General features: G+C 31.1%; 2 protein-coding genes across 3 annotated transcripts in view; one reads left to right on the forward strand and one right to left on the reverse strand.

Moving 5' to 3' along the window:
- Positions 1-268: 268 nt before the first annotated feature.
- LOC115241458 (protein farnesyltransferase/geranylgeranyltransferase type-1 subunit alpha) lies at positions 269-3,197 on the forward strand. 2 transcript variants are annotated; one of them, XM_029817226.1, is made up of 5 exons: positions 269-912; positions 1,115-1,469; positions 1,568-1,768; positions 1,867-2,050; positions 3,147-3,197. In XM_029817226.1, the coding sequence occupies exons 1-5, from the start codon at positions 756-758 to the stop codon at positions 3,180-3,182; spliced, it is 933 nt and encodes a 310-aa protein (XP_029673086.1). In that variant the 5' UTR covers positions 269-755; the 3' UTR covers positions 3,183-3,197. The 2 variants fall into 2 exon arrangements, with proteins under 2 accessions (XP_029673086.1, XP_029673085.1); XM_029817225.1 differs by lacking the exon at positions 3,147-3,197 and adding an exon at positions 2,426-2,901 and having other exon boundaries at positions 279-912.
- Positions 3,198-4,971: 1,774 nt separating this feature from the next.
- The window catches only part of LOC115241455, a gene marked incomplete at its 5' end in the record, with an annotated part of 48,930 nt that continues 31,436 nt past the window's right edge, over positions 4,972-22,465 (reverse strand). The window contains 2 exons of the mRNA XM_029817222.1: positions 4,972-9,232; positions 15,152-15,364. Coding sequence (XP_029673082.1) covers positions 9,122-9,232; positions 15,152-15,364 — 324 coding nt within the window. The remainder of the gene's footprint in view (positions 9,233-15,151; positions 15,365-22,465) is intronic.

The raw sequence follows: 22,465 nt of genomic DNA on the forward strand, positions 1-22,465 counted from the left end.
ATATATATTATTTATGTATTAGACGTTTTTTGATATAGATTGTACTGGCAGTATTAGAAAATCATTCATATAATATATTCATTCGCTTGTGACTACATATGACATATTATCTAGTACTTCCAGCTTCCAGTTAAAACAAAGTACAATCATTGTCTTGAAATCAGCATTATTGTTTTAGTGTCCTTAATTTTTACACCTTTTTTTCTCCCTTTTTTTTTTTTATTTCCATCAATGTGATTTCCATAATATTTAATCGTATATATTTTTTATTCCGAAGACAATGTAAAACAGATTGCAAAGATTTGATGTCAGATTTAACAATTGTATTTGACGTGGATAAAAAATTAAACAAGTTTTAGAGATGAACGATAAGTTAAATGAGACATATTAAATTAAATAAAATGTAAAACTTCAAATCTTTTAACAATCATATGATGTATATACGTATTTATGTACGAATTATTAGATATAATGCATTTGATGATCTAAAAGTCTCTCTCGAGCATAAAGAAGACGCCGATTGTTTATCAGTGTCATAGCACACACATACACACAAATAACGAGTGGATTTTTTCAATATATCTTTAGGTGTGTATCTCTAAAGCCTATAGAGTCTAGAGTCTAAAGTCTAAAGGCACATGACATGATTGCATAGAATGCGAAAAGTATTTAGGATAGGTTAGAATTTGATTAAACAACTCTTGTGCGCGGTCTCTCATTTTTTTTCTACAATACAAGTCGTATTAAAGTAGAGCATGTCGGATAGTTCTGACGACGAATTAAATTGTGGTGATGATCACGAGAAAACGCCGTGGATTTTATATAAAGACCGCAATGAGTGGAGTGATGTGACTCCTTTACCTCAAGATGATGGCCCTCATCCTGTTGTAGCAATTGCATATTCTGAAAAGTGTAAGCATATATAATTTTAAGAATTATATCATTATTATAAGCTAAATTGTATTTTATACAGCAAACAACAAACGATCTTCATATGTTTTTCATACTATTATTATATAAACTTATTAGTCTATCGTGAAATTTTGTACCAATAAATTATAGCTTTTTATTTTTATATATTTTCACCTTATTATTTTTTAATGTTGATTTTCAGTTAAGGATGCCTATGATTATTTTCGTGCCATTCTAAAGTCAGGTGAAAAGTCAGAGCGTGCATTAGCTTTAACAGAAGCCTGTATATGGCTTAACCCAGCTAATTATACTGTATGGCAATACAGAAGAGAAATACTTAAAACTCTGGCAAGGAATTTACAAGAGGAGTTAAAATATACTGATCGAATGATAAAATATAATTCTAAAAATTATCAAGTTTGGCATCATAGAAAAGTCATTGTTGAATGGCTGCAAGATCCTAGTGAGGAGTTAGCATTTATAGAAAGTGTTTTATGTAAGGACGCAAAGAATTATCATGCTTGGCAACATCGTCAGTGGTGCATACAAACTTTCAAGTTAGTATATCTTTATAGCTATGTATATAGTATATAGAATTATAATAAATATTCTTTATATATGATACTGACATATATATATGTAATTATGAATATAGTTTATATGATAATGAATTGGAGTATGTGGAGCAATTGTTAAATGATGATGTTCGCAATAATTCTGCTTGGAATCAGCGTTACTTTGTCATAAGTAATACGACTAAGTTTGAGCAAGAGGTGATAAATAGGGAAGTTGATTTTGCTCTGGAAAAAATACAACTATCAAAAGGAAATGAGAGTGCTTGGAATTACTTAAGAGGGTAATTGTACTTTTTATTTATATTAGAAGTTTATTTAAAGAAGAAAAATAATATTAATTTGAATATATATATTTTATGTTTACAAATTATATTTTTAGGATACTGTTGCATGATAGCAAAGGCTTAGGTTACAATGAAAAAGTAAGACATAAATGTGAAGAAATGTATAAAGAAGGATGTCGTACTAATCATTTGTTGGCCTGCATAATTGATATTTGTCAAGAAAAATGTTCATCTGATGAAACCCCATCTTCCTTATTTCACATTAATTTTGCATATGAAGTAAGTAAATTTTTGTGTATGTGTTTTTGTGTTGTGTATATATATAAAATTTCTTTTGATGCATTTGATGTGCTTAAATTCCAATCTTTTTGGTTCAGCCAGTCTTTTTTCTCATTTCTCTTACACTCATTGTCTTTCATATTTCTATCCTTGTCCTTGCTCTTCTTATTTTTTATTGATTTTAATGTTGCCATTTGAAGTTTTGTTTTGACAATCTCGATGCTTTCATCTATTGGATACAACTTACTTACTTTTGATTAATGTCATTGTTTATAAATTTTTCTCAATTTCTATTTATTTTATGGTATAATTATTATAATTATACATTAATGTAATCATAGTATAATTACAATGAAATATGTACTTATGTTTCAGCTATGTAAGGATTTGTCGAAAAAATATGATATAATAAGATGGCGATACTGGAATTATGTGGCTAGTCAGTTAGCGATAAAATTGAAAACAGAACCTTAAAATTAAAAATTAGAGCATTCCTACACTGTAAATTGTTCAAAGAATTTTAGACAATGTTTTTATATATCAATCTATATGGTTGAGACATCTTGGCCTCTTCTGTCTACACACATTATTGCATAATAATAAAATTTCTCAGAGCAATTTGTACAATTGGTTTATATAAAACAAAAGCATCTTTTATGATCTTGAAGTAGAATCAGGATTTGTTAGTTAACTTATCAATTATATTAAGTGAAATTTAATATCACTAAGCTATATAAGATGTATTATACCAATATTGTTAACTTAAATAAAATGACCTACATTACCTTTTATATTGATCATTTTATGTATTTTCTGTACAACTGCAAATCTGTAATTATATATTATTAATATCAGCTTGCAATTCCGGAATTTTTACATTATCTTAATAATAAGCTAACTAAAGTTGTTGACTACATAATACAGAGAAGAGCGGCGAAATTAGAAGAAATATGAAAGAAGATATATGGATAGGCAATTAGGTATTTTATTTATGATTTTTTAATTATTAATATGTACGTATACAAAAACACATATACACATATACGTTGCTTTGATTATGGTACTATATTCTATTCTATAAAGGCATATTTTTCAGGAATATTTTGATAAATCTGTTTACTTCTGCTATTAACATAATCAATCCATTAATCTTAAAATTTTTAAGAGTTATAATTAAACAATAATATTAATAATAAAAAGAAACAATATATATGTTGGTCATCTATTTATTTATAAAATAGTTACATACTTTTAAAATATAGTACAATAAATAATTGATTTAATTAATTAATGATAATTAATATGTATATATAATTGCGATAATAACTAGGTTTCGAGAAACAAAAAAAATGATGCAATATATAAAATTTTTAAATAATGATACATAAACTTTTGTGCTTAATATACATTGATTCTTTTCAAGTTTTTGTTCTCTTCGATAATACAAGAAACTCTGATATATTAAATGGCCATTTTTTCGGAGCACTGCCGAAACATTTGAAAAGAGAAATAATTTTCGTTGCAGAAAGTTGTGATGACAATAATTGCAAACGTTTCACGTTTGAGAGACCACATTAAACTGAATTTTATGCGCATTTTACATAACAAATGGAGACATGTGTAACATGATTGCAATTGAATGATATAATAATATAATACTGATTATATAGTTAAAGATAAGAAACGATCAATTAACAAAATGCAAGTCGTACGCAATTAATTATTTAAATATTTAGTTCGGGTTGAAAGGACAAAACGTTGTATCCAGCTATCCTAACATTTAACAATCAACATCCAAACGATTATTCCTTTATGCGCCTTGTCTCGAGTGGAAACATACCATCTTTGTTAACAGAACACATTAAATTATTGGCTAAACAGCTTTTTTTACTATGAGACATTGCACACGTCGTTGATTCACGACTTCGGTATTGCTACCAAAGAAGTTGTTTCCACCTGGGTATTGGCGTACCGTTAAAGCTATGAGATACGTAGTCTTACCACAAGTATATACACATACTTGATTTACATTGAAAATATATGAATATTTTTTATCTGTTATCTTTTTTAATCTGTTTAAAATCCTCCATATTTTATAACATTATATAATAAAATTTCTGTTCAACTTTGTTGTGTTCAACGTACGATACTTGAGAAATCACTTAATACATTTTTGCAATGCATTACCATGACACATATACCTTGCCGTATAATTATGCAACAGCTGACTTCGGATAATCTTCGAAGTCGAGAATACCTTCAGATAATTAATAGACATAACTCTGCAGCTATTTCAATAACTTATTGAGTAATTAATGAGCTTCCTAAAACAAGTCTCTACATTTAGAGTCATCATATTATGAAGTGCACACATATTACAAATTATATTAGTTACTTGCAAAACTCAATATAAAATTAACCGATCAATCTAATATATATTAAAGACATTTTTTTCATTACTTTGATGTAACAACTTTGAAAAAGCGTTCTGTTTGTTAATTTTAAATACAACGCACGAAAATCCAAAAGACATACATCTGATTATGATTCAAATATTAATTTAATTAAAAACTTAACTTTTTAAATATGAGAAAGAGAGATATAGTTTTATTAAATTTAATTATAAATAATTGAAAATTTCTTTTGTAATTTTATACGACTACGCAAATGTGTCTCTGTAACGCTCTGTTTAACAACATTTTATATATATTATTATAACTCTTTGCACGTACTTTTCTTTTATGTTTTGCATAACATAGGCTTTTCTTGAATAATTGGACCATCTGTTAGTTCTCTCTCTAGTACGTGTATATATAACTCGATCCCATAAAATTTTTTCTTATTTTCTATTTAATAATTCTTTTTTTCAAATATAACACACACAGACACACGCACACACTCTCTCTCTTTCTTTCTCTTTCTCTCTTGAATAACTCTCGTGAACAACAAACGTTACATTCCCATTTTGGTACTTCTACCATTTGCATTTTTGCATCACTTTCACAAATCAAGTCATGTTGTATTTTCTCTGACCAGCAGCTATAATATGTCTATGATAAATATATCACCGAAAGTACTCTCGGTTAACTATCTACAGAGAAGAGATAGGTTTTGATAGATAGATCTTTGATTCTATTCGAGTATAGTGTTTCTACATTAAAAGGGTCAAGATAGTAGTACTCGCGGCTTTGTGCAGCCCGGTAGCCGAATTAGCTACACGTGGATAGTATCCACGTAATGGAATCGATCGAGAAGATATGCTCTATTCTATCATTTTTTTCAATTATTTGCTTGTTGTAAATCGTATGACAAATTTTAAGATGCAACCAAAAGTTTAGCAACTACATACGTAACAACCGCATTAAGTTATGCAGAATTATTGAATTGTGAAAAGCGAGAGATAAAACTTAATGTCGCAAATGTTGATCTTGCACACATTGAATAAGCTAATTTATTTATCTCGTTTTCTTCGAATTTTTTTATATTATATGCAGTGTTAGGCATGCAACAAATATGCGAAAAAGTATCTCAATTTTTTTGCGATCAGAAACGTGCCAAGATGCCTGCGAGTTTCCATAAATTTATTTTGTATGTATATGTGGATATGTGTGAACGCAATTTTTTTATTATTTATAATAAATTTATATATTATATTCGCACACACGAGATAATATAGCGACACAAAAGAGCAGATAAATAATTTAAGAAATATTCACTGACTTCCATCTAAAGAGAGATTGTATTTAGAACGAATAACTATTTTATATTTTAATAACTATACAGAACATAAATGAATCTCATTTTTAATTTAAATTACTTGTCAATTATTTGGGATATGATTATTGGATTAGTTTCAGTACTATATCTCCGTTTCTGATCGCGTTATAAAGAAGTTTTATTGTCCAATGATACTATCGATATCTAAAGAAAGCAGTACGAGATTATAGCTTTACGAGATTATAGTTTAGCATAGTAATAGCAAAGTTAAATAGAAGCTAACACACTGAAGTTATTTCGCACTGCATATTACTCTCTTCTGTTCGTATAACACATTACAATCGAGAATTGATAATTACTGCACACACACATACATATATGTAAATATATTTTTACCAATTAAACTGTAAGACTCTAATATATTTTTATATTACAATAATAATTATCAAGTAACTCGTTTTCTTATCGTTGATGTAAAATAATTTGTATTGTGTAGCAAGATTTAAATTAAAATCAAACTTTTCCGCACTTCTTTCATAAATCATGATCGAACTTACGCGTTACTAAAATTTGACGATACTTCTTCTAGATAACTCGATGTTTGCGAAAGAAGATAACATGCAGTTCGGCGTTCTAGCGTACAATAGAGATTAAAACTATCTTAGAATGATAGTGACAAGAAATAGTGAGGCTATAGAGAAGTGTATACTGAATTACATATTTTTAGCAGAGAGAAAGTATCCAAGCGTGATACATGCGCAGATATGATTAAGATAAGGTGGATTAAACACACGGTGGCTTTAAGGCATAATATAAGAACTTACATCTCCGAAATAAGAAATACTATAACTTCATCTTTCCTTATTTAGTACTATCTTGCACATGCTCTCTTTTTACACCTTGTGAACTTAATAATATTCCAGTTTTACCGTCAGTCTAGTTTTGCGTTAAAAAATAATAAGATTATTCTAAAACTAATTGCGGCGCATAAAAAAGCTCACAACATATTAAATCTAGCTTATCTCCGATTAACCATCGTGGGGTAAGAGTACTTGCTTCTTTCCCTTCTCGTGTCTAAAACTAATATCCGATCAAGTTCGAAATTATCTATGACACAATTACCCCGTTTCTGTCTTTTATACACTTACTTACGTAACTTCAAAGACATGCGGTAGTGATCGAGTTGATATGAGACAACATTCGATGTTTATCTCAATTTACATGTAAGTCTTATGCTCTATGAATAGGCGCTGCTAAAAATCGAAGAAATCTTTACGCCTGTAATTCCATCGTGTATGCATTCTATCTTTTCGTTTCTTCACTGACTTTATTTTTTAGCATTTGCTTCTATATTACCTCTTAACGCTCGACGTATTGATGCGTGAATTGGAGTTGTGTCAGCTTTGTTGTTGAAAAAGTTAGTCGCCGTACCGCATTACTCTCTAGATCGGAGGAATATTCAAATATCGATTCGCGACTTGCTATCTCGAGTACTTTACAAGAAACGCACTTGTAACGAAAGGATATATACTTGTATATATATCTTAAATAAATAACTTACATTTTTCGTTTTCCGATCTAACATCAACAATTTTGATCAGATTCGTTAATCTCGAGACGCATCGGAGATTCTCGTTTCGTTCGCTCTTGTCCATTCCTCCTTATTTATAGTTAACCAGAAGTAGGCAGTGATAGAAAATGATTAAATATATTTCGCTCAAGTAAATCTTCTTCGCCCATCGCGGAAGCCTTGGTCCAGTCTCCACGAATCGTTGGATAATTATAATAAAACGTACACTTCGCGTATATTCGGCAACAAATCGCCCGAATGTCAAATTGATATAGAGAGAGGCACCCTGCTTTCAACCCACATATTTCTTTCGCCTTTCATTCTCGGTTAAACTCGCTTCTTTCTCTTTAGCAGCACGCAGTCTTTACGATCTAGAATCTTACAACAATAATACGCTTACCTGTCACAAAAATAAATATTTTGATATCGCTTACCATCTACATGCTTACGCACTAAAAACAACAAATCCCGCTTGACATGTCCAGCTGTATGACGGGATTCACGATAAACTTTGTATATCTCATTCGTGAGTTGACACTCACTCTCACATTTAACTTCGTTCTTTGTGTTACAGTTCTATATGCACGCGAAACTCACACGCTGTTATTAAAAATTAGGAGCAATTGTTTAAAAAATATGACTGAATATTTGCTTGTGTTTTTTTGACGCTACAATATGTAAATAAACCTTGGAAACGCAATTTCTACCAGTTTTAATCAATGTATCTATTATTTAAGATGTATTTTAAAAAGTATATATATAAGCAACACAATATTAATACCGAAAGCTTTAATTCAGATATGTGAATATTAAAAATACATATAATATAATACTATATAATTCTACATTTTATATTTTTATGGATGTATGCGTGTGTGTATGTTTGCCTTTATATTCGTGAAAAATGTCCATAAACGTCAATGATAGCAGTGTGAATTGAAAATTTTCATAATAAAAATGAACATAAGAAAAATAAAATAGAGTGTGAGTAACGACGTGCATAAATTTTTAAAATAAATTCTGATATTTTGCATTTACGATTTACGATAATGCAATGTTTACACAATGCAAAGAACTGCTTTTTTCATTTATTCGCTAATCCCACCTTATACTGACTAAAGCTTTATGAAATTGTTACACACCCCTTTGCCGACACTTGAGAGCTATTAGGGGAGAAGGCTCGTTACATACATTCTTTTTGTAAAAGATATCGTGTTATTTGTATACAATTCCATCATTTTCTAAACAATTTCAAGCAAAACATCATAGTTATTTTAATATTGTTACAACTTGCTTGTTACTTCGACTTCAATCTCTTCCGTTTATTTTCTTATATATTTGCAGATTCTGATATTTAATCGTACAAACATTCTACCTATCAAACAACACGCCGATCAAATATTCGCTTAGTTTTCACTTCTATCACAAAACAATTATATCTGTTGCTCTTTGTTATATTTAAATCGCAAAATTCAAGCTTTAATACTCCATTTATTTATACTTTTCTTTTCCTCTTTTTCCCAATAACATTTCTTTTCTCTTGCATATCTAGAGATTCTACTGAGTACATTTTTGTTGAACTAGTATGCGCAAAGTGACGCAATGTCGTCTCTCGAAACAATCGATTCTGAGAAATTGCATATCAGTCGTTTCAAGACGACGGGACACACCTTGAGGAATCTCTTTCCTCTGGTCCAGGGAGTTAAGGTACAACATTGAGCGATTTATTTCTTAATCGAGTGATCCCTTCAGGTCCATGGTATGTATCGCGGACGCTGTGACTGTCAGAAGGCAGTGTCCAGAGCTGCCATACTGGTCGAAATGTCCGGGTCTGCGCGACAAGCCTCTAAGAACTCGGATAGCGTCACTACGCCGTCCCTATTGCCATCCATTTTCTAGAACAAGTAAAGTCAATTTATATTTGAAAGCTTTTTCATTATATGACGTTTAATGTCTATTAAAAATTTAAATGATAATAATTATGTTTTGTTGACGAATATTGCTAAAAACTTATAAGTAATATATCGTTTAATTAGAGAAATTGAAAAGAATTCTATTAATCGCGGATTACTAATAGATTTAATTTATTTTAATTTTTAGTTTTATTTACATTAATAAAATGGTGTTATATGTAATTTGTCGGCCATATCTTTTTTTTAAAGATTACGTTATGCTCTAATACAATATCATAACACATTTTATTTTTTACATAAAATTGCTTAAATAAATAATCTATTAATAGTTTTTGGTATATAACAAATCATAATGTATTTATAAAAATAATATATTTAAACAAATCTGCACTCTGTTACGATACAACTATAAACCATCTTAATATTCAATGAATGTCGCAACTATAATGAAGCATTGTGTTAAAAAGTTGATATTATGTAAAACGTTATAACGGTATTATGTAAACTTTCTATAGAGGAGAGAGAAAGAGTACTAAAATCCGCTCCGTAATTCTCTTTGTTTTATGTCACAGTTGTGGATACGTGGAACCTCATATCTCGCAACTCTAACATGATTGACTGAACACTGAACTATGAATGATTAGAATTACCATAAAGCTTAAACTCAGAAAAAAGCGTCACGTTGAGCTAGAATGGAAGACCACTATACTAACCTAACAATCAGACGGTATATATTACGAAGAAAAAGAAAAAGCGCACGTAGACGTCTTCTCACACTTCCGCGCTTCTGTCGATGTACACGTATATATGCTTCACTTAAAGTAGAACTAGTCAACCACGAACGGACTGACTACTGGAAGTCTGTTTTTACTGCGCTGCGCTTCAACTTTCTCTCTTTCTCTCTCTTTTGTATATGTTATTTATTATAACATCGTTATTTTTGTTGTATATATAACTAATTTATTAGCTTAATATTATTTTATTTTATTCCATTAATCAATATAATCAGATTAAAAATTGAAAAATTTATTTAACATTTATTTAAAAAATTGTCATTTTTTGCCTTAATACAATAGATAATAGATCATAAATAATTATACAAGTAAATATATAATTTGTTTGCGATATATATAGTAAGTTTCATATTTTACATACTCATTCAATATATTCAGACAGAAATGCAGTTATACCGGATGTTAATTATCTGCGATTCATGGCAATCTATTAGACCGAGTTAATTTATAGAATAAACATGATCGAAAGTTGAAGCCGGCATTTCACGTTGTGTTGCGTGCATGTATGAACATTTAGATTGCACAGTGCTAAATCGGTCATCGGCAGGTGCAAATCGCAAAATTATTACTGCTCTCTTCATTGTGAAATACAAAGGTTAATGTACGCGGGGGAGGAGTCTGTTACCGTGTACATCGCGTTGGATGAGATTAATTGGTACCACGACTTATTATATGCTACGATGCATTATCGTAGGTTTGTAATTATGCTATAGTCAGATATAATTACCGCAAAGTGGTAGGATATTGGATGAATTTGGGAGAAAATCGATATTATAATAGACTATTACGTTTTTTTAATCTAAAAATGATGCTAATATTTTAATATAAAAAGCGTGTCAAAATATGTTTGATTTAAATCTTGTATTTTGAAGAAAATACTCGCGTTATATCATGATGCTATATATAGCTATTCCAAATATACCGGGTAATGTTTTACGAACAATTTTTTTGATAATTTTTGATGAATTAATTCTATTATATTTTTGCGTTATATTTTAGTCTTTCGCATTAAATATTTTTGTAATTAAGCTGGGGAATTTTTATAATATATTTCAATATTTTCTCTTATAATATATTTTATACATATTTTGCATTTTGCATGTATATGTATATTTTATTATTTTTTATGTTTTGTTCGCGTGTAACGTAACATGAGAACGATTCGATACTATCATTAAAAATTGGCAAGACAGATCATTTTCTGGGATGAAAAGTGCTAGCGAGCTAGTTGCGCAGTTTCTAGAAACAATGGGACGGATTTAATCGTGATCTGGAGCAAATGAAACTCGAATGAAGCTCGTTTTTAATTAGTTCTACGAATAACGCAGATATTCCGCGACCGATGCTCGTTACCTCTTTCAACGTGATTAATTAGCAATGATTTAATCTACATAGAGATGTCCATTCAACAAAGAGATGTCGCGAAAAATTGAGAATATGAATTGTGATTGTTATTTTATTGTACAATAAGCAAAACATAATATCTTTTGCAAAGAAAGAAAAAAAGAAAGAAAAATAGAATAAAAATACATTTACGTGTGAAAATATAATATAAAATAGATAGAAATTGATAAGATATATGAATAAATTGAGAAGTTTTGAAAGATTCTTATCATGATAATTTTTTTTACGTTTATCGTTAAGTTTTTTACGTTATTAGATATTAAAATTATATATAATGACAACAAATTACAATATTTTAAGTAAACAAAGGAGAGTATCAATGGTTGATTCAAATTTTTTAAACAATTGTGTATAATATTATGTTTGCTAAATTTTAAACAGTTATCTAAAAAGTATATTGATGGATCCTGTTTAAAACCACATAAAGCAGGAGCTGTTCTTCCATTGCTTTTCTACGAGCGTATTGATAATCTTCGTAAGCGTTCAATGTGCCATTGTGCTACAGTTAGAAGTTTATAAAGTGTCCACCGGTTCATTTTTCATTCGTGGCTTGTATTCATGGCTTAAAGTTATCTTTAAGCCATGAATACAAGCCACGAATGTATTGGAAAGATCTCATAAAGTTTTATAAACCAAAAACACATAGTCATATCATATGTTTTAGTTATTATGCAGGAAGTTTGTTAATTATTTGAAACTAGTATATTAAAATCTATTTTGCATAAAAAGATATCTTTGTAACAAAAACTCTTAAATTATATTGTATTTTAAACTGATTGAAACGGTGCTTTATTAGAGTGATAAATAAATGTATAGTAAACTAAATCGAGAAGCAACCCAGAAAGGAAAAGAAATTTCAAGCAAATAAAAATTGTGAGCACGTTAAAATAAGATCGATAGTATAACCATAAAAAATTTTTATTACTTAATAAAATAAATGACTGAAAAAGCTAACGATAAAGTTTAATAAAGTGGATTATCATAAATGATGGATTTGTGAACACGATATATCTGTAATATGAGCACTTCATCAATCATTAGTAAAAACTTGAAATCTATAACGTGAGATGTATGCCAAACATATGATTCATTCTATGGATATGGACCATATTTATTTCCTCATTTATTTTTGAAGCACGTATTGTGAATCTCTCTCTTATGATTTTATCTACAAATCGCACTCGATATAAGTTGAAAATATTTAGAGTGTAAACATTGCATATATAATGATGAAATAAAACATTTGTCATATTATACTTCTTCGTCGCGCAGATCCTTTTTTTCTTCGACGAAATACGTAATAGAACTTCGAAGTATTCGTAACATGAAACAAGAAGATGAAAAATCATTTGAAAAAGTTATTTTGTCTTGCGCTGATTTTTCCAAGTTTTTTCACGAGATTTCTAAATCAATTTATCTACGTATTCAAACCGTAATGTTCCCAAAAGGAAACCTTGTACAACTAAGATGCACATCGAGGTTGCATACGCGCGATGTCTCGTCTCCGTTTACAAAATGAAATATCGCTACAGGCTAACAATTTGCGAGAAATATATATATATATGAAATGTAAATGAATGTATCCTCAGCAAGAAATATTATTTGTTTCATATGTATTAATGGAGCTCGTATTTATACTTGCGCATTTTTAATCAATTATCGAATATGATTTAAAATATGTTTAATCATCAATATTCTCTGCACGTCTGCCGCACCAGGAGGTAGCACCCCATTGCTGTGGATCATTCGCGTGGCACAGATGGTATTGATATTACGACAATAAAGTTTAACCGCCAAGTAACATCTGCGCAATAGAAATTTGAATAGTTTCTAGTTCGCAGACGTTTCGATTTACAATGAATCACAGAGTTGATTGCAAACTGACTAGCGAATTATATCAGATAGATCAAAAGACTTGGCTATAGAATATCGACAGGTATTCGGGAATAACATTTAATTGGATGGCAAGCGGCGACGTTCAGTAATCTTACTATTATCGAATTGTTTTCTGTATTTCGATAACGATACATTGATTCAACAGAGTTTTAATGAGACAATGCAATATATCTCTCAATTTTCTAATGACACAATTAAATGAAGTATGCTAAATCTTTTCTTATACAACTTTGAAGTTTATTTAAATGAAATGCGCAGATATATAATTAATTACTAAGATTAAGTACGAAGCCTTTTCTTTTATATTCAACTTGCTAATGATGCCCTGCTCTATTTCAAACAAAAAAATTAATGATTTTGCCATGAGAGTAATTAAAATTTAAATATCGTGTTTATTATACATATAATACGTCACAGAGGCTGCAAGTTAGATTGAGAAGCTAGCGTAGTTCCTTGAGAAAAGCCCGTGAGGGGCCTTTGAGGAACTGAAACAACAAGCAATTAGAATTTAAACTATCCGTATATATACATGTGAACGTAAGGTGTGCGCACATATATTGTGGCTCCCCGAGTTAGAGTTCCGCGTGTGTTGTACTAATCCTATCTCTCTTATACTCTCGCGGCCACCGCACGTGCAACCACGAATTTGCACACTTGTATCGGTGTGTATGCCTCAAAAGCAGCAGCCCTAAACAAGGCGTTTACCCTTTCTGGTCGCGTCGTCTTTACCGTCAAATTTGCGTTTCCTTTCAACTTTAGCGAGAGCGTAGGAAGCACATCAACGTATCCAACTGTGGCTACATAGAATCGAAGATGAGGATCTAGAAACGTGCCCGCCGTTAATAGATTACGAAGCAAGCTTCCGACCTAAAACTTTGTATCTTCCGATAGTATGATTGAATGTTGATAATGCAAAAGAGCATTTGTTAATTGTGTATTACGATAAGTAAAGTAAGATTAGCAATTTACTTATGTTATCTCTGAAGTTTTATTTTCACGTCTAACACACATTTTTGCATTTTTAAAAATTTGGATGTTATAGATTATGGAGAGAGTTGATGAGAGTTAATGAGAGATAATGAGAGTTATATGTTCTTTGATGATCTATTTAAGTACTAATCTATTTGTTTAAATTGGACAAAATAGCTATTTTGTATGTATATATAACATTCAATAGCTATTTCGTATCTGTTTTACGCGAATCGAATTTCAACACAATATTGTGTTCTAAAAATAGTAACTCTTTGAACTTCATTTGTCATAGAATTGACGAAGCGTGTAGCTTGTATCGGGCAGATAGAAGACATGTCATCTGCACAAATTGTCTCTGTAAAACGAGTTGCTCCTTTTTTCGCCTGTAGCAGTGGAGATAGGTGAAGAGAACGAGTGCACTGTGGGCATTGTCATCCGCAGCTAACAATGTGACAACTTCTAAAAAGAAAGGCTTGTTCCTGTCTTGCTGATACACTTTCTGCAGACGCTCGTTTTCTTTCGTTGAGGTGAACAAATTATCGACAGCCATCGCACGAGACACAAAACTCATTAATTTAAATGTTTCGTTTGCTCGAAGCCCCGAACGAATTCTTTTCATTCAATTACTTTTCATATAATTAGGTTCTTTAATTAATTAATTATAGATTAATTACAAATTAATTAGATCTTATTTTTAAACTGGATTAAGTCTAGGCAGAATAAGATTTTGATAACTACTCGCGTGATATATTACATACTGAGCAAAAAAATATTTAAATTTCTTTTTTTTTTTTATACAAAAGCGCGATTTGAAGATTTGTTTTTGTTTTCTTACCTGAAACATTCGATCCACTTTTTGGCGTACACCTTCGTGATCCAAATGTGGATCAGAGAATTTTCCCATCAGCTCATACACGGCAGTCACAATGTCCGTCATTTCCTCTCTCGTAATGCAGCCATCTCCGTTGATATCATAAAGTGAAAATGTCCAACGAAGTTTTTCGTCTATCGAGCCACGGGACAGTATACTCAAGCCTGTAACAAAATCCTGGAACATAAAAATCACCATTGATCATAGCAGTGTTGCCTTGAAATATTTTCCGCATTGCGTAAAGTTGCTTATATTCTGTAAGATATATTCGAGCTGCGTTATATTGTATCTACTTTTTAAACGCAGCAAAAATACTTTGCTTATTTTTAGAGGCTTTTTATTTTATTTTGTTTTTTTCTCATTTTTATTTTTGGTTCGAAAAAGCTTGAAACTGCATTTAATCGTGTGTTAATCGAGCAAATAACGCTGATAGCGAACGGTACCTCAGGCAGTAAACTTTAGTGTTCGTTGGCTAAATTATGGTGTGGCGTTAAACTTAGAAACGTACAGATGTGAGCACATACCGCACAAGATTTGTGGCCGTGTGGGTTAATATATTTGTAACTTACTAAGTTATGTGAAATCTGGAGATAGGATTGTTCCATGCGTTTATCACGCGTTAAATGTTATTATTATCGTTATTACCTGATGAATTGTCTATATACTAGACGTTAGTAAAAGTATATTGAAAAATTATTCTTATGTTTTTCTCTTAAAACTAGAGCAGAAGTTTTAGGAATCAGATGAATAATTTACGCAAAAAAATCAACGATATATTTCTATAGAACACAGAAATACATTTCTGAAAAAATCTGAAAATATTATTGTTTAAAAAATCAAAGTTGCAGTAAAAATATATACTTATTTTTTTTGAACCATATGTAAAACGTAAAAGAAAATAAGAACGGAAATTTGATTATTGAACACATTTTCTTGCATTTATATTAACGTAGAGACAATGTATTTATGCAATTCTTGTTCATGTAAAAAAGGCCATCACAATAAAAAAACAATGCTATTTCCGAGAAATAGGTCGCTCGCACAAAAGCAATTTAGACACACAAGGGCATTAAATTTAATCGTGCATGGTGATTAAGCAAATAATGACGACAGCGTGTAACTCGTTGCCTCGTAGGAGATAAATTATGCTATCAGTCAGCAAAGTTGTGCGACGCAGAAATCCGGCCACGTATTAATATGTACGCATATAAGCGTGAAACCCTATGCGAGAAGTTTGTGTATTGTGCAAAATATAGACATATATTAGACATTTAAATAGACCTCCAAGTAATAAAATTGGGGATATGCTATGTATTCATTTCTTGAATAACGATTACTATGAAAATTTGTCTAGAATTTCAAATACGACGACTATAAAATAAAATAGAGCTGCAGTATGATTCCATTATGCTACATATATTCAAATTTGTCATAAAATGAGAAATGCATCTCCGCCTTGTCATGTTCATGCAGATTTAAGAATGGTTTTTATAACATGCAGTAAGACATAATAGCGAGTCTGACGTGTTTACGCTTTTGTCTGTGACGTCTCATGATTAATTTGCACGATTTTGTAATTATCTGCCTAAAGCGGATAAACAATAATAAAAGAGATGAATTGAGTAGAATATTTGCATCTCTTTATTTCACCACTTTAGATATTTTGTCTTAAATTAATTAATCTCGCGATAAGATTTTTACTATATATATTATATATATTGCAAAAGATATCTCGATTTTTTATATGATATTTTGCGAAAATCTGATAGTATACCTATCACCGGGCAATCATATGAAAGAATTAATTAACGCTGTTAGGTTAATGATTAAAACTTCTTTGAATTTAAAAGAACACACACACAACTATCGAGAAAATAAAAAAAGAACAAGCAATATATCTATGTTAAACATGATATAAATGATAAATAATTTATAAATTACATATCGCATATCATTGGTCCGTCCGTCGCTCAAATCTCCTTTTCTTAAGAAAACAACGAAGGATGAACAAGAGAGGAAAAAGAGGTTTGGAAAAGCATTGGGCAGAAGCAACGTGTGTACGGAGAGCAACGATAAGTAATTTATAAATTATTTATCATTTACATTATTTTAAAATTAGACATATTGCTCGTTTCTTTTATTTTTTTGATAGTAATTCATTTTAAATTAATTAAAAAATGTCAGCTAATCCGAGTATAAGTACGTGGAAAGAAAGAACAGCCCATTATTACGCGGTTGCTAGGCGCGCGACGAAGCATTGGGATAATAATTCAGCATTTGTGCATATAATATATATATCTACAATAAAATATGTAAATATTAGTAATAATATCTTGTAACCGCAAAATTTCTTTAATATTTTACATGTACGTGTGCGTATATTCTTCGTCTACACTTTAATTTCTTTCTCTTCAGTTCTCTACAATTCGCTTACTTAATAATCAATCAGATGCTCGGAAAAGATAGAATAATGTAAATCTCGAATTTTTCGGTACACATTTCAGATGTTTAATCACTCTTTTTACTATGGATGAATAATATGTATTGATCTTGATCGGTTAATGGTGTTTCTGAGTTTAAAAGCGCATCCGCTAAAGCTGTTGACCTAGTAAATTGTATTAAGCAATTAGGAAGAATAAAATAAAGTAAGCGAGATGAAAGAATAAAATGTTGGTAGACACTAAATGAAAGGTAATGCAGTTTGGAAAAAAAGTTGAGATAAAATGTAAAAATAGGATAAAAAATATATGAAGATATAGAAAGGTTAGAAATTATATATATACATAAAGATAAAAAATCAAATATAAAATATATAAAAATTAAAAAATTAAAAAATACAATTTTTGAAGATTTTTATATAATATTGATACGTTCTGGCATATCGTAACATTATTAAATTAAGAAGAACATCAAACATAAAAAAGTATATCAAGCATAAAGAAGTATATTAAAGTAAAATATATTAAAAAATATATATTCTGAATAGTATATTTTTATAAATGTATATATAACTCAAAAATAAAAATAATGCCATTACAAAATAATATCTCTTTTTAATCATGCATTAAACATGACAAATCCTATTAATAATAGTATTATAATGTAATGATGTTATAGTAATGTACGAAATTGTTCAAAGATATAAATAAAATATTTTTTACAAGAATTTTTATCTTTAACACGTAATAATTTTAAAAAAATTTTGCTAATAAACACATCTTTATTTTTTCTTTTTTTTTTTTTTTGATAAAACAGCTTGAAATTGTGCTATGAAATATGAGGCATTGTTTTCGGATGTAGTGAAAGAATGACGCAGTTCAAGGGAAGTAGGAAATTGCCAAATGTTGTATAAATTCTCCTAGAGGGTCTAAATCCTTTAGTATAGATCATACTTGACGTCATTTAATCTTACTTACAAAATCCACAGTTTCACGTCGCTTTGTGTGTTTACACACAACACTTTGTGTATTTATCGTGTGACTTCTTTCATTTCTCAAGTAAAATTCTTATACATATTTAATCTTTATTTTCTCCTAAACTTATATAATTCCATTATTTACATTTTTTCAGAGAAACATATGTGTGTGTGTGTGTGCGCGCGCGCGTGCGCGTGTGTGTAAAATTTATAAAGTTTATTAATTACATCTATATTATCTTTTAATTTTTTTTAAATATATGATATCAGTTGTTATGAATATTATATATCAACTTTAGCGGGAGCGCGGAGATAATATGTTTAGAGCATGATATGCATTGCAATATTGATGTAGAAAATCGAAGTTCACAAATATATAGACGCATTTATATTTGGTTGACCAGTCTTAATAGTAAACAGTGAAACGTCCGAATAAATATCGATTGTTGATCCAGGTCATCGTGATTATGTCGAGAATGAGAGAACGGGAGCAGAACTCTACTCAATTATTCGGGGATTATACACAATGAACGAGCTCGACGTATTCAAAGATTGCAACGGCTGTTATTCAAATATATGTTTATTTAACTCTTAAAGTGTATAACTTTGTTTCTCAGAATTTGCATCTTCAGGATTTTCTCAAGATTGTGTTATACTGTTTGTTTTCATAGAATTTATAATGCCGTACAAAACAAATTTGATGAATTTTTACCAAATCTGCTAAAGATCTGCATATTTAATAAGATTAACCGCTAAGAAAGTATAATAGAAAATTATAACAAAATTATTTTAATTGCAAAATAATAATATTGTTTTGACTTGTACGCATCTATCTAAAAGGTTAATGAAATATTTGAAATGAAAAAATTTGTAGAAGTGTGAACATCAATAGTTTGCTATTTAAATATTTTAGTTAGCAATTTGTATGTGAAACTCATTATTACTTCTCCTATATATATATATATATATGCTACGTAATATTGTAAAATCATAATATTTAGTATTAATTAAATTATATGAATATACAATATACAATTATATGAATATACGTATATATATAGTTAATTTATGTATTGACATAAATATTTACAAACGCTTTTACGTAGATATATAGATATTATAGAAATTTGATATAATAATAATAATTGTGTATGTGTATCACGCAGTTTGTATAAGCACCATTAAAGTTTACGGTTTTTATTGAGACAAGATTCTCCTAGAAACAAGATAATGAATCACTACTACAATCACGTTCCTACATAGTTTTGAAATCATCAAATTTTATGCTAAGATTAAACTTCTGATTGGATGATGTTTAACTTTGGAAGCAACGAATATTTTGCTATTTATAAACATCGAACATTACCGTTGGCAATACGTTGAGAAATTAGGCCAATTAAAAGAATAAATATTGTAAAAACATTTGTTTAATAAGGAAAATTTATTATGATACGTTCGACATAACATATCATTTGCTTATATTTAAATAAATCGATTTGTGAAAGCATTTGTAGATTGCTTTTCATTTATCGTAAACTTCTCATTAGCGGATAATTAAATTGATCGATGAATAAGAACTATATCATGTCACATGCTTGTCATGTGATATGCTTTTGTTAAATAAAATATAGAGATTTTCTGTAACAGTTGTATTATTCTGTCTCATCAAAAATCAATATTTAATTAAGTTTTTAAATACCAAACTAAAGAAATAATCTGCAAATATATTTCACACACATTTACATTTTTCAATTCTCATATTAATGAATTTAAATGGAATTGTGTTTGACGGACAACCGAACATTTTACACGAAAATGCTTTTCAACTGCTTGGCACAGATCCACGTGTAATCGAGAAGCATGCAAATGATTTCAACTAAAAGGATCACAATTATTTCGACTATCGTGCGATTTAATCAAGTTTTTTGTTTTTGATTAATCATCATTAGTTTTTCTAATTAACTAATCTTGAAGAAGAGAAGAGCTTGGCATCTATTATATTTTTAATCATGCAATATTTATATATACATATATTCCCTATTAATATATAATGTAAAAGTGTTTCTTTTTCATGAAAAATACGATGTTATTAGCAAACAAAGTATATTATAATTAAACATTATTTTTTCATTTTGCAAAATATTTAAATACATTCGTGAATCGTAATTAGTTTTTAAAATTTTATGAAGACTACTTGATTAAAGCGCCGCTATATCCGCGGGGAATGTTGCAACGTCAGAAAAAGAAGACTAAGGGAAGCCGCAGAATGAGTCGTATTAAAAAAGAGAGAGAAAGAGAGAGAAAGAGAGAGAGAGAGAGAGAGAGAGAGAGAGAGAGAGAGAGAGAGAGAGAGAGAGAGAGAGAGAGAGAGAGAGAGAGAGAGAGAGAGAGAGAGAGAGAGAGAGAGAGAGAGAGAGAGAGAGAGAGAGAGAGAGAGAGAGAGAGAGAGAGAGAGAGAGAGAGAGAGAGAGAGAGAGAGAGAGAGAGAGAGAGAGAGAGAGAGAGAGAGAGAGAGAGAGAGAGAGAGAGAGAGAGAGAGAGAGAGAGAGAGAGAGAGAGAGAGAGAGAGAGAGAGAGAGAGAGAGAGAGAGAGAGAGAGAGAGAGAGAGAGAGAGAGAGAGAGAGAGAGAGAGAGAGAGAGAGAGAGAGAGAGAGAGAGAGAGAGAGAGAGAGAGAGAGAGAGAGAGAGAGAGAGAGAGAGAGAGAGAGAGAGAGAGAGAGAGAGAGAGAGAGAGAGAGAGAGAGAGAGAGAGAGAGAGAGAGAGAGAGAGAGAGAGAGAGAGAGAGAGAGAGAGAGAGAGAGAGAGAGAGAGAGAGAGAGAGAGAGAGAGAGAGAGAGAGAGAGAGAGAGAGAGAGAGAGAGAGAGAGAGAGAGAGAGAGAGAGAGAGAGAGAGAGAGAGAGAGAGAGAGAGAGAGAGAGAGAGAGAGAGAGAGAGAGAGAGAGAGAGAGAGAGAGAGAGAGAGAGAGAGAGAGAGAGAGAGAGAGAGAGAGAGAGAGAGAGAGAGAGAGAGAGAGAGAGAGAGAGAGAGAGAGAGAGAGAGAGAGAGAGAGAGAGAGAGAGAGAGAGAGAGAGAGAGAGAGAGAGAGAGAGAGAGAGAGAGAGAGAGAGAGAGAGAGAGAGAGAGAGAGAGAGAGAGAGAGAGAGAGAGAGAGAGAGAGAGAGAGAGAGAGAGAGAGAGAGAGAGAGAGAGAGAGAGAGAGAGAGAGAGAGAGAGAGAGAGAGAGAGAGAGAGAGAGAGAGAGAGAGAGAGAGAGAGAGAGAGAGAGAGAGAGAGAGAGAGAGAGAGAGAGAGAGAGAGAGAGAGAGAGAGAGAGAGAGAGAGAGAGAGAGAGAGAGAGAGAGAGAGAGAGAGAGAGAGAGAGAGAGAGAGAGAGAGAGAGAGAGAGAGAGAGAGAGAGAGAGAGAGAGAGAGAGAGAGAGAGAGAGAGAGAGAGAGAGAGAGAGAGAGAGAGAGAGAGAGAGAGAGAGAGAGAGAGAGAGAGAGAGAGAGAGAGAGAGAGAGAGAGAGAGAGAGAGAGAGAGAGAGAGAGAGAGAGAGAGAGAGAGAGAGAGAGAGAGAGAGAGAGAGAGAGAGAGAGAGAGAGAGAGAGAGAGAGAGAGAGAGAGAGAGAGAGAGAGAGAGAGAGAGAGAGAGAGAGAGAGAGAGAGAGAGAGAGAGAGAGAGAGAGAGAGAGAGAGAGAGAGAGAGAGAGAGAGAGAGAGAGAGAGAGAGAGAGAGAGAGAGAGAGAGAGAGAGAGAGAGAGAGAGAGAGAGAGAGAGAGAGAGAGAGAGAGAGAGAGAGAGAGAGAGAGAGAGAGAGAGAGAGAGAGAGAGAGAGAGAGAGAGAGAGAGAGAGAGAGAGAGAGAGAGAGAGAGAGAG

The sequence above is a fragment of the Formica exsecta genome, unplaced genomic scaffold (genome assembly GCF_003651465.1).
Source record: "Formica exsecta isolate Colony F162 unplaced genomic scaffold, ASM365146v1 scaffold489, whole genome shotgun sequence".
Classification (NCBI taxonomy): domain Eukaryota; kingdom Metazoa; phylum Arthropoda; class Insecta; order Hymenoptera; family Formicidae; genus Formica; species Formica exsecta.